The sequence below is a fragment of the Boleophthalmus pectinirostris genome, unplaced genomic scaffold (genome assembly GCF_026225935.1).
Source record: "Boleophthalmus pectinirostris isolate CB_2022bp ecotype Guang Dong unplaced genomic scaffold, ASM2622593v1 HiC_scaffold_22, whole genome shotgun sequence".
NCBI lineage: Eukaryota > Metazoa > Chordata > Actinopteri > Gobiiformes > Gobiidae > Boleophthalmus > Boleophthalmus pectinirostris.
Genome location: NW_026571190.1, coordinates 23,050,872 through 23,064,997, shown reverse-complemented (window position 1 = coordinate 23,064,997; position 14,126 = coordinate 23,050,872). Strand labels below are relative to the sequence as shown.

Genomic DNA, 14,126 nt, shown 5'->3' with positions numbered 1-14,126 from the left:
ACATAACAGCAGGACAAGATAACTGTCCTTTGTCGGTCCTTGCATAAGGGACACTGGGGCAATGGGACAGTGGCAACATTTGCAGCTTTAACGATGAACGATGCGCTCTTACCGCGCTGAGATAGAAGTCTATGGAGAAGTCGCAGGTTTACTTTGAGACTTGAAGCGGAAGTGGTATTGGATCAGTGTGTGTTTGTGACACTGTGGAGCGCTGTCAGTGGAGCAGCCCAGTCCGCGCCAGTCGAGAGCCAGGGAAAGCCCTCAGTCACAGGGACAGTGACTGTAGTCAACTCGCCGCTGCCTCCGCACCAACAGCTGCAGATCACAGAAGCGGACTGAACCCCAGTAAACAGGCGCACATCCTCGGTGCTCATCTGCTCCAACTGGAGACATGACTGACGTGAGTTCCAACGACCCGTCCACCTCAGACGTGGCCAACAGATTTGCTCGCAAAGGTGCTCTAAGGCAAAAGAACGTCCATGTGGTAAAAGATCACAAATTTATAGCGCGGTTCTTCAAGCAGCCGACTTTCTGCAGCCACTGCACCGACTTCATATGGTAAGCATTAATGCAGTATACCACCCCCGTCTGTGCCTGTTGCTTGTTGGATAAGTTGGAGTGCTCCACGGAGTGCGCTGCGATGATGTAACGCAACTTCGGCTGCAACTTTCTCATTAAAAGGGTTGTACCTAACCCGTATTCTGTGTGTCTTGTGAAACATTAGAGCAGAGTCTCTTATTTCGTAGGGATATAGAAGTTTTCAGTGGTAAAAATCGGTGCTTTTGCACGAGTTTAGCATATGAGAGGCTTTCTGCAGTCGACAACTACTAGTAGATGGGAGGAGTTACTTTGTTGTTGTTAACAGGGGAGCAATGAAAGAAATAAGTGTAAGCAAAGAGACTAGAGAATACCATGGTACATAGAATGAATAGAATGCTGTATAACTGTTGAACATTAATCTGTCCCAAGAGGCTAAGCCTTATTACCATTCTTTTACCTTCACTGTGATGTGCATAAAATAAAATCCATATTTTTTTCAGAGTAACTAGGCCTTACCTTATTTACTTTAATTGCAGTTTTCCATTAAAAAAAGATGTTAAGAATCTCAGAATGCGCCACCCAGTTTATAGGCCTTCTTGTGCGAGAAGTGAACTTTGCATAGTTTTGCTTGTTCTTTAAAGCTTGAGACAGGGATGTTGTTTATCTTTCACTTTTACTGTTTTTCTTGATTACAAGTTGAATAATTTGCTCCTCTATTGCTTCTCATTTGGAAATCATTGCTAACATTTTCATGGCATGTACGTCAATGCACAGTTCTAACTTTCTGAAATATGAATACCCTATTACCAATTTATAATAAACACATACTTTTCTCTTTTTTTTACAGGGGATTTGGAAAACAAGGATTCCAGTGCCAAGGTACAATGCATTCATTAACATAACACCAACAGTCTGTATCTTAAATAATTTTATTGAACCACTGCCAGTTGCTTACCATTTAGCAGCCACGTTTGTTTAGACACAGTTGGGCGTTATCCTGGCAAATAACTGGCATTATAATTAAGCCAGAGGCAGACAGAATAATCATTTTATGTATAGTGAAAGTGACTGACACTGAAAGCTCAGTAAACTTTTCAGAGACTTAATATACTATAAACATTACACAGAGGATCTGTTCTTTGTATGTGGAATCCACAAATTCCTTTGTAATGTGGAAACTCTGGAGGTTGCCAGAGTCTCAGTGGCTGGCAGTGCCCAGGTAACACTGTGCATGGCAGAGGAATGGCATGTAGCATATAGATATATATAAATATGGTATAAGACAGTAAATAACACATGTAACATAAGTGTAAAACAAAAGTAATATGTGATTTATAATATCTTTATTGTTTAGTCAATTGTGTATTTTATTGTTTTCACATTTGAAGAGCTGATTCCACATTGGCCATGTCTTCAAAGAAATATAACATATAAAGGGCTTTTGCGTTATTTGAAAAAAAAAAATAAAAAAAGTCGCAAATAATGTTACTGTATTTACTGTATATAATGTATGCTAACAGATACTACCATCATCTGTGCATAGTAGCAACAAACAATAGTAACTGTTCAATAAATAATAGAGATGTAGCTTTGGTGTCTGTTCTTAATGATATTTAGTTATAAATATAAGTGGGGGTAGGTCCTCCCAGTGGAGAATGTGAACCTCTGTAACAATGACCACCACTGACATTTCTGTAACAAGAATGACATTCATTTATAGTTTGAAAATGCCACATCTTTATGGATAATGTCAGCCGCACTGGGTCACATGTGTGGATAAACTGAACGTGACACAACCCCCCACAGGTTTGCCTGAGGAGTCTACAGTCCACAGGCACTTAGTTAATTTACATACCTCATATTGACTGATAGAGACAGCTATTATCTGTTAGAACTGTGGTAGCACTGTAGACTGTTCATGCCCTTGAACTGGCTACATTTTAGTGACCCAAATGTTTGGTGGTTTTCAGATGTCATACTGCCAGATGGGGGGCAAGAGAAAAATTTTTATGAATTAATTACATTGTACTTTGCCATTCAATATCCATTTCTGTAATTAACTAGACCCAAGAACTCATTGTGTTACACCAAAAATCTGCAACAATATTACAATATTAATTTTAGCTGCCCCATCTGTATTAAATATTATTGTCTTATAGAATATGCAATGTCATCTGAAACCCAGTAATAAAAAGAATTCAATTTGAAGAAATTTTTATAACGCACAATCTTAAATCAAAAAGGCATTTAAAAAAATAATGTTCTATCAGTGAAGTAAAGTCTTGTAAATGATAGTTATTAAAGTAAATTATTGTTGATGTTATCTGTGCTGTGAACATTGGCTCTTGTCTTTTGGATGTGTTTCATATGGAGTCTTGTTTCATGACTCTGGCCCTGTGCCTTTGTGCACTGCTTATCTCAAATCACAACTTGGCTGACAGTGTTAAACAGCCGGCCAATTTATACCCTTTTAAGTGGACTTTCAATGCAGATTACTTAAACTTGTGTTAATAATGGTCGCAGCAGTCTGTGCTCATGGCTCATTTGGCATTTAGCACTGTAATTCGCATTTACCCAGGGTTAAGATGACTCTGCGACCTCTCTCCTCTGCAGGCTAAACATATTCATAGCTAAGTGTAATTCTGCTCTGCTGCAGTACAAGAGCCCCTAATGTTACAGGGTCAAGTGCCATCTCCAAGGGCATCTCACCAGTCAAACAGTTCTAATATAAAGGTCTTATGTAAATACAGTCCTATCCAAACTGTTATCCAAATATCTCGGCATGGTATTTTGACAATATGCATCTCACTGTACGATATTTATTGCAATTTCTTGTTCTTTCTTTTCCTTTTAACAAGAATTTGGTTAGAAGTCCTTAATAACAGTTTTTCTTCATGTAGTCTGCACTGAAAATGATCATGGTCTATGTAGTTCCCTCCTATTCCTGCACCATAACAGTAAATTTAAGCAAAGAGACCTGTATTTTGATATATTGTGATGGTCCATGATATTATTGTGGGACTTTTGCTGATAAAAAAAATCACAATATTTGCATTATTGCTAGATATAACAAGACAATACAATGAAAATCTGTATTCATACTAAGAAATGCCATGGCTAACAGCTTTCTCGACCAGTACAGGTGCTTTTATTTAGGTTCATTTGTTGCTTCAGTGTTGAGTAGTTGCGGATTTGTTGGCAAACTGTGTACCACTGGATTTGCCAAGGGCTGCACAATGTTCTCTAGAGCCCAAGAAGCTAATGAGTTTTGTCTTAATGGCAAAAACACATGTCCCAGAAGAAATGGTGACTGTTGAGACACACTCACCTCACCTTACCGGCTGACAGGATTTTAAGCCCTCATTGGTTGAATAGTCTTGTTTTGTGTTAATTAGAGTGACAAATAGTTTTCACAATTTATTGCTAGTCGCTTGATGCTGTTGAATATCTTGTGCGACATAGACACACACAGCATAGTACTTGTTTCTGTAAGGAGGCTTTTGTTGACAGTGTGTGGGAAGGTAAATATCAAGTGTCCAGAAGTACATTCCTCACTCTTGCTCATCATTTTCTCATCTTCTTCTGCTCACATTTACTTTCTGCTGGATGCTGGATAAAGCATCTGGAGTTTGGTGACCAACAAATTCTGGAGCACAAATGAAATGAGGCAAAACATTTAGTTGTTCTGCCCTTCTTAAAAGAGACACATAAGCAGTAGACTAAAGACGAAAGATCAAGTCTAGTTATTTGATGACCTATTGTTCGTCGCTTTAAAGCTGGGCATATACAGCAATTTTCAAGTTGATTTTTGCAGTGTCCAGGGGGTTTACAGTTACATTCATCTGCTCACGATGAATGCATGACTGCTCATCATACAGTTGCAGGGATATCAGACATGTGTGATATTTGTTGTGAGTCGTAGAGTCCAAACGCTGCTGAACTCAGGTGAGAGCAGTGTGTGCAGGTAAAATACAGCTGTAGGCAACGTAAACACAGCTATGGTGTCTGGAGTGAGGTGCAGAGGTGAGCTAGGACAATAAAGCACCTCTTAAACTAAGCAGTGCTAAAGTTAGGAGTGCCACAGGTTTACTAAGTTCTATGAGGTTTTAGGAGTTTAAACATGCGTGTGTGAAAAGATCTCAAGGTCACAAAAGCCCCTTCAGAGGGGATATTTCAGCTTATCCGACCATCGCTCTGTACAGTGCGCACACTCCCTCTGTGAGCTTCCTATGAAATTCAGTCACACAGTGTGAGCTTGGAAATTTTTTTGAATGTCTTAAAATTCTATAAAATCGTACAGTATAACCCCATATTTACCCAACCCCACAGGATCACAATAAAAATAAAATAAATAATAATATAGCAGCATTAAATCTATATAGCATCTTTTAAAAGACCTAAAGCGCTTTAGATTGCATTATTCATTCACTTCATAAGCCACATCTGCCTGGGGAAGACTGAGGGAGGCTTGTTGTGATGGCGCATTCACTGGCCCAGATCTGGTCTCAGTTTGAGCTCTATTTAGTCATGAAATACACTTGGTTTAGTCCTGTTCTATTCCTGTCTGTGCAAGTTTGAACACACCCTTAAAAGTTCTTTGCTTAGTAGATTTGTGTAATAATACATAATAACATTGTGTTGATTTTTTATTTTTTGTATTATTTTCTTCAGATGAATAACATTAGTCAGATTGATATTGCAGCCCATCTTGTGGCTCTGATGTCAGCTGAGTCACAGAGGGAAATCTTCCACCTGCTACATCTGTGGCGTTATCCTCATCACCTCACTGGCCTTTGCGCCTTTGTTGGTGCCTTCGTCTGATCTGTTTTTTCCACTACTGCAAAAAGGGACTTGCACATAACACATAAAGTGCTCATTCATTACCAGTGGCTTTGATGCTAACAGCTCTCTTTTGTATCATAGCATCCTCGTCTTGTGGTTTTCATCCTTAGTCCACTTTGTTTTTATCCAGAGTAGACAAGAAAGCAGAATAATTCACCTCAGGTTGCATTCTGAGCACCTTGTCTCTCCACTAAAGAGATAAGTTAAGATAAGCATTTAGAGTGTCTTGGGATGGTCTTTTTCTGTTTTGTATAGCAGCTGTGTAATTACATAATCCATCAACTTGATTCGCCCAAGTAGAATGCTTATAGTGTTTATATATCCTATAATTCGAGTGTTCATTTATTTTCTATTACTTTTAGATGTCACTGGGGCTTGAGCATCTCAGCCACTATGAGCCTGAGGCTGACAACATCCAGGACAATGACCAGTTAGTTGCTGATGTCACTCTGAGCTACTCGTAGATTTTTCAATGCTCCCAGGTCTTACTTTGGAAGAAAATCAAGTTATAAGGAGTATGAGTGAGCTGTGAAAAATATAAAATGGCAATCTGAATGAACAGAACATAACGTAACAGTTGTTTGCAAATATTAGCTATTGGATGAAAAATGGAAAATCTGTGCGGCTGCAGTGTTACATAAAAAAATACTTTTTTATCAGGTTGTCCCTTAGAGCTCCTGTCATGACACAAACAATAAAGAAACAAGCAAAGAACATATTTGAAGTGGGCGTGGTGCAGGTGAAGCTGCTACACTGGCTTTGTGTAGATTAGGTACAGCTAAAAAAGAGGTTGAAGATCAGACCAAGACACAGGCAGCGTAAATCCTTGGAACATTAGTATCTCTTCTTAATCTTAATAATTTCAATCATCATTATGCTATTGGTGTACTATGCCTTTTGTTGTACATAGAAATGATCAGCAGTCCACGATAATGATTAAGCCACAGCACCAAGCTCATATTTGATACATATTCTCAATTCATGTTTTTTACTTTAGGTTTCATGTTCTGTTTATAATAAAGTGCAAAGAACATAAAACAAACAAAACAACAATATTTTTTATTTACCCGATAGAGATCAACCTCTTTTCTGTTCTGGTCAAATCAATTGAGACCAGCAGCATTAAGATTAGACTAATCCATCATAGCCTGTTGCATTATTTATCACCTGACTTCCCACCATGCATTTGGGTGAAGTGAAGTGTGTGTGGTTGAAAATGTGCTTTACAGCTCTAATTTGCTTGGCGCTGAATTCGGGCGTGTGTTCACTGTCACATCTATCAATACTGTGAGATGTGTTATTTAACTGACAAAGCACCTCATATAACCTCATATTAATTCTCCATAATCTACTGAATTAACAGCTGGGTTCCTGGACAACAGATGAGATGCAAAGTTGGCTCATGTGTAGGTGCAGTAGCCCCAGAAGGGCTCCAGATATATTCATGGACACCTGCAGGATATGGGATAATATTGGTCTGCTCTCTTCATGATTGCCTACTGCTATAATGTGCTTCATATTCTGCGCATCGAATTGGATTTATGTTATGGAAATGGGAAAGATATTCACCAAGAAGCATTATGGTGTCGCAATTATGGCATTGGTACCCATATGGAACACAGCCTTTATTGTTATGTGCCTCATCATTGCATGCAACAAGAATAGAATTAAAAAAAGTTATTCAGTGTACTTTTATCTTATCTAGGTTACTCTTTGATAGCTTGGGAAGATGTTTTGTCATTTAATTTTTTGCATGTCATCTTGAAGGTAGCGTAGTGTCTAGACGGTCTTCTGAAGATCGGCGATGATAGACCTGGTTTGAGAAAGAGCACTGTACTACATTTTCACAAATCTCACCATGTTTCTCTTTTAGCGTTTCAAGTAATAATTTTAAGGACAAGCTAGTTTTAAAACATTTACACTCATTTGAAACACAGTTGTACTCTTCAACTAAATAACCAACCACATTTTTTTTTCTTTATGAATATTGGTCTCCACTGGGTACTAATCTATTCTAAAGCATATCTGCAAGAAAAATAAACCTCAGACTTCCTCCAAAACATTGACTTGTTATTTTTTAATGGAACTTAATGGACTTAAAAAGCTAATGATCACTTATGCATTTTCAATTGCTTAATGGTTTTCTTTCATTTTTCATTATTCCATTTCCCAGCTAAATGAGCTTTGACTAAGTAGACTAAGTGTTTACCCTACAATGATTATATCGCTGGGCATCGTGTTTGTATAACCGACAGGCTGAGAGACAGATCAGTAGGTGCTTGGACACTGTCCCATCAAAACCTGTGAGGCTAATTCAATAGACACAAGATTTAATTAAAACCTCAATATTTGGATTGAAGCTTCAGGTCAGTATCTGAAACCACCAGGGTCACCACAGTCAGGACTTGTGGGGTTTATTGATCAGCTTTGATTTTCTGCTCTTGATATTTTGCACCTGATGCCATCAACTTTCCCTGGAGGTGTGACGCTAACTGTAGGCATGCTCTGTCTGAGGCTTTGTTTTAACACAGTCTGACCATAAAGAACTCATTTAGTTGGCACTATAAGAGGTGAGCTGATTTGTACTGTTAAACAGGTCCCTCTCAAACAAAGTTACTCACAAGCTTGCATTAGTCAACAGTTTTGCAGTTAGTCACTCTCACCTTTGTGCTGAAAATCAAACACCTTAACAGAACCATGACTGCTCGTATTCAGCACGGGCTCCTGAAAATTTGCTGTTTAAATCCATTTTGTATTATTTCTTGAGTTTTCAGCTCTCTTTGTCTGTGTTTGCTAATGTGTGCATTGTATCACCATGGTAACAGTTGAACATTCTGCCCTACAAATACATGTGGAACACCCCCAGAACGATGTGACTCCAAAGTATCAATACTGTGGATCTATAAAAGCATAGCTAATTGACTGTGATCCAATTAAGAGCAGCAGTTGTAGAGATACAGGAGTATTGAATAACATGTTGCAATTAAATTAAAAGCCAGAGGTCATAACCATGATCCAGTCCAATATATCGTTGTATACTAATGGGAAAACAATTAATAATCCACACATTAAACAATATTATAAATACAATAACACAGGAATAGAACCTATATTGCTTTGAATCATTTCAGAAAATGACATAAATGCATGCAACATCAGGTCATTACAGAGAAGATAACATTTCCTCCTTACTGTACAGAAGTCTACATTTGCATTTGACGGTTTAGTGTTTTTATAATTTTGTCCTTTAATTCCTTGCTATGTTTGATTCAGAAGTAAATTCATGAATACCAATAGAGTGACTTACTAGCTTTATCATCTTGCTGATTAAACATTTGAAGTCCACTGGCTGGACTTCATCACTTGTAATTGGTGCTTTGATATTGAGACGCATAGATCCTTCCAGAAGCGGCATGGTTAGAATAGCTGCGCTCACTGTTATTGATATAAAAGTTATATTGTGTCCCATTTACAAACATTTGAAGGGTCTATATAGCACCTCTTTAGAAATTACCAAACAGATACACTCATAATTGTAATCAAAGGTTTATTGAAAAGGCATACAGAAAATGCCCTGTCTCAAAGATGTTAAATAATATGCTACTTACTAATATAAATACTGCAAATACTTGAAATAAATGCTACACTGACTCTTAAATTTGACCAACCATAAAACTGACAAAGGTGGACAAATTGTAAAATGTCACAATTCAACCTCATGCACCAGTAGCCCATATAATCATCAGTGAATGGCTGTAACTCTAGAGATACAGAGATCGTGTTCATTGATATTAGGTGCTTGAGCTGCAGACTGCATAGGGCACTCATTACTTAGGCCTCCCATGAGCAAGCCTGTTGTCTTTGTAGTCTCTGTTCTCCATACACACTGTGAACTCATCAGAAAGCTTTTAAAATGCCAGCGTTTTGTTAATCTGTAGGGAGGCATCACTGTGAACATTACTAAGGATTAGAGAAGGATATTAGTGTGTATGCATTAGAGGTGTAGATAAAGCTCTGAGATGGAACATGCACTAATGCACCAGACTCTGAATTATAACATAATCTACATTTAATTGCCCAGAGTTTGTTGTGATAATGGCATTATCTAATGGAGGATGAGAGACGAAGAAATAGAGGAAATATAACAGTTAAGGTTACAGTTGGCCACAGCGCAAACAAACAATGTTTTTTTTTTTTCTTTAAATGTGGTAGATCTTATCTGTAATGTGCGGTTTACCATATCAAACTTCTTTTTGCTGTTATAATGTTTTCTTTTGCTTTGGTGCCTCCTTTAATTACACGTTTCAATACACACCGCCAAACTTTTCCCATTCACACATTAGTGGCAGTTCAGAGGTCTGTATATTAGTGGAGGGCTGGAAAAAATCTAACTTATTTGATACTTTTTACAGTTCTATTGATGTGTTGATGTTGCAATGAGTGTTTCAGATTCCAGTCTTTAATTGATGTCTCTAGGGTTGTCAGAAGTATAGAAAATCAGATACCAATCAATACTAAAACTAGTATCAAAAGTAGACTCATTTGAGCAGACATTGATACTAAAAAGTTGCAATCATAAGACAGAAATGAACCTTATCTGAATAGCTTTAGAATGATCCTGAGCTGTATCAGAACAAATATAATACCATATAGACTAGTATACGGCCATGAACCACTATGGAACATACCTGGAAGACTGAGGGATTACATAAATATAAAATGACAATATAAACATCTATTCAAATATTATTTTTTTTCCATCTCATCTATCACATTTAATGCTTCTTTATAGATATTCAGAATGACCAGGTGATTTAGTTACTTTATGTTTTGTTTCATGGTTTGAATGTGGATTGTGTTGTGTTATGTAAATGGTCATTCGTTGAGTATCTCTAAGTTTAGCCACCATTAGAAAGCTTGCCCTTTTGAGATGTCTGTATTTTAACTATCTCTGTTTTTAATCTGTTCAAGGATTAAACAAGGGACTAGAGAAAGGCATAAAACCTGTCAACTGTTGGGGCTTAATGGTTAGCTTTACTTAAGGTCTTGTATTGTATTAAAAGCTTAATGTTTTTTGATCACCGCTGATACTGATTAAACAAAGCAAACAACTGATATTTTATGTCTTATCTCCACAGTCATACAGTGTTGAGACTTGGAGTGTTTTGACCATATGCTTACGAGTCCATTCTGATAAAATCTTCCATATTTTTTATTTATTTATTTTTTCTTTTGTTTATTTTTTTCTCTTTTGGCATTTATTCTGAACCTAAATGAATTCAGAGCTTGGTACAAAGCAGATGTGTCAATAAATAAATAAATAAATAAATAAACAAATTCTGTGTTATTACTGATTTCAGAAAGCAGTATATATGCATATGTATGTTTTTAAATAATTTTACAATTAAATATAATGCACATTTTAGAATAGATGATGCAAAATTTTGTATTGTACTGGTGGGTAAAAGATAACAGAGCCTCAAGCAGGAAATGGAAAATGAATACATAATTTGTGTTGGGTGGTTATTCTACATTATGCATGTGTGCTGCTTTGAACTTTGACAAAGGGAAATACCTCAGGTGCTGCAACAGGAAGCTAGGAAATGTAATAGGCCTCTAAGACAATGGCAGCCCTTTAAGGCATATTTTCAATACAGTACTGCTTCCAGTGCATCCCTCAAAGCACTCCCCCCTCCCCAGCAATGTTAGCTTAGCTCTGTAGGGCGGCTCTCGTGATCAGCCGCCAGTGTTAATGATGTGGTAGGTCAATCCCAAAGCTCCATTAGACCTGGAGCAATGTTCATGTGTTAATTTATTAGAAGGCTGAAATAGCAGACATGGTGCAGGGTGACAAATAGAATTACAGGCTTATGGGCAGAAAACATGCCAGCAATGTGACCCCAGCCTTGTGTGGGCAACAGCAGATGAAACCATGAAGATTTCAGGACTTTAAAGAACATTGCATCGTCCTTCAACATAAAACCGTTTTCTGTTTACTGTACTTTGTGCATTCATCAGTTCACTCAAAGAGGGAGTGTCTGTTCCCAGAAAAGTGCTGTTCCCAGTTCAGAGGTAAATTGATGAATAATGTTAGATGTTTTAATACATTAACCCTTAATGTATCAGATTGAATGCTCTTGAAATGACATTACATTAAGGACAGATGGCATACCCTTTGCCCTTATGTCATTTGACATGAGCATTTCGACATAATCAGAAGGCAGTACACCTCCGTACTGTGCAACACTTGAGTCATAATTTCCTTTCAATTTCTGATCTAACAGATGGGAACAACCACCTGACAGAGCTGTGGGCGGTTGCCTCTGTGAAGCGCAATTAAAACTGTAATGCACACAAACAACTCACTTTAATGGAAATTAAAATGATTTGTAGTAGTTCATAGGGAAAATTTGGATCCATGCATAATCTATTAATAAGGTTATCTGCAAATTTAAATCATATTAAAAAACCTAGATTAGAGTTGCTATTCACAAGAAATATCTATTTTGATGCTCCACAACAGATTTTGGATTATCTCAATATAGAAATTAATTAAAATGTACACAATTACATGCTATTCGAAAATCAGATTGGTGTATTATCTATTGTTCCATTTGTGTGTTCACCACATATTTTCTTTAAAAAAAGGATTTTACCTGGACCTGATAGAGAGCATGACCTCATGGGTATGTTACAATAGTAACTTTTTCATTGACAAGTCCAGGTTGTCAAATTTAGTCATACATGAAGTACTGTAGGTCTACTTTGTTCTCAGTAAAGAAGTTCGCTGGGCAAACCTGCTCTATCAATCCATGCTCACTGACCTTTTCCTGCCCCAAGTCACATAAATACACAGAGTTATCAGGGATCACCTCACTGTGCAAAGTTCAGGTTGGAAAGGGAGCGGCAATAGAATATGACAGGTATGTTTGAGACGCCTGGGAAATGACAATGCTCATTCCTCCTTCTGTTTGCGCTCATCTGTGTCCATTGAGACATGTGAAAGCCACCATTTTGATATTGTGTGTAGCATAATGAAGGAAGTCTTCAATTCATTCACTCAAGCAATGCCGCAGCGTGGAAAGGACCAGTATAGATTTTCTGTTGCGACTAAAGACTACATGAGTTATTAGATGTAGCAGTTTCTGAGGAGGTGGAGTTAGCTTGGGGTTAGATTAACTATGAAGTAGACAGGCTGCTCACAATTGAATTAATATACTGGTGGCATTTTATAGGGATGCACAAACCAGCTTTTTCAGTTCCGATGCCAATTTCAATACTATATCTTTAAGGATCTGCCATTATCCGATATCAACTGATACCAGAGCAGAGACAGAAAACATTTATTTCTTTAAAACAAAAATAAAATGGACAAAATGGATCCAAATGTAGTTCTTATTTATTTCTCCAGTAGTAACTACTTTTGTATAAATAAAAGTTTAAACATTATGAGACTTTCTGGGCCGACTATGACCAGTAAATAGTCTTACATAATTTTCTTTGCCTATATCAACTGAACTGATATTTGATAGCCGATATCTAATCCAGCAAAATTGTCAGTATTGGCACTGATATCCGGTACCAGTATTGTACCAGTGCATCCCTAATATTTTAGTAAATTTTTGAAAATGTCCCATAAAATGACTCAGCAAATCAAAATTAAACATCTCTGATTCGGGCATTTGCTTATGTCTTATTATTCTATTAATTCAATTGTAAGTCACAGCAAGAGAACCACTTATTACGCAAACGGTTCTGAAGGATGTCACTCAAACAATACTTGATTTATTTAGTTTGATGTTTAAAATGCAAAATTTTCAATATTATACAGTCTAATGCTTACCCAGATGTAGTGATTTGTGAGTCGAGCTCAGGGTGACATACATGATGTCAGCTCTCACTGTCAGAGTACTAATATTAGACCAGTAACACTCATCTTTTATCTCTTCCTCTCCTCTTGCCCTGCTCCCCCTGCTGTCACACCACTTAGCACCCGGCACTGCATGCTGCCCTTTGTGCAAGTCCTGGAGGTGCTTGTGACTCTGGTGGCTTCAGCTCTGTTCTCCGTCATCTGTGTGTGAATGTGTTCACTGCAATTTCAGGATAAAAGCATGTTACTATGAAAGTTATGTCCAAACCTCCAACTACATCAACCATTATGAGTAGGGATTAACCTACACTGATACTCGGATATCGGGACCAATCCAAGAAATTTTTCTGGATGTGTCTCTTGATATTCCGCCTCATATTTGGTGTAAACAGACTCAGGCTGATGTAGACCTAGGACGTCTCATAATGATCAAACTTTAATACAAAAAGCTGTTCAGTAGTTATTTGCAGGATAAATAACAATTACATAACACAATTGGAGCAAATTTGTATTAATTTAACTGTGTTTTTTGGGGGGAAAATTGCTATCCCTACACTGATATCATTTAATATTTGCAGATACGTGAAGCTTAACTGTTTATATCGATATCAGAGATGAAAAAGCTGGATTTGTGCATCTCTAATTATAATAGAATCTCTAGTTTTTTTCAAAATAGATCTATGAAGTCTGGGAATTTTTCATCAGTATTTTGAATTGCTGCACCTGTTTTACAAATATTGTGGTCCTTTGCTTGAATAGCAAAAGGCTAATTGGTTATAGTTCTAAAGATTAATTTATACGTTTGGACTATTTTAACATTTGCTACTGTCTGTTGAGTGAGACATGAAATGGTACATATCTATTCCTGACATGT

General features: G+C 37.3%; 1 protein-coding gene across 1 annotated transcript in view; it reads left to right on the top strand.

Moving 5' to 3' along the window:
• Positions 1-201: 201 nt before the first annotated feature.
• Positions 202-14,126, top strand: part of prkcaa (protein kinase C, alpha, a) — an 83,965-nt gene continuing 70,040 nt past the window's right edge. Inside the window, exons 1-2 of the mRNA XM_020931494.2 lie at positions 202-558; positions 1,388-1,419. Coding sequence (XP_020787153.1) covers positions 392-558; positions 1,388-1,419 — 199 coding nt within the window. The 5' untranslated portion in view covers positions 202-391. The remainder of the gene's footprint in view (positions 559-1,387; positions 1,420-14,126) is intronic.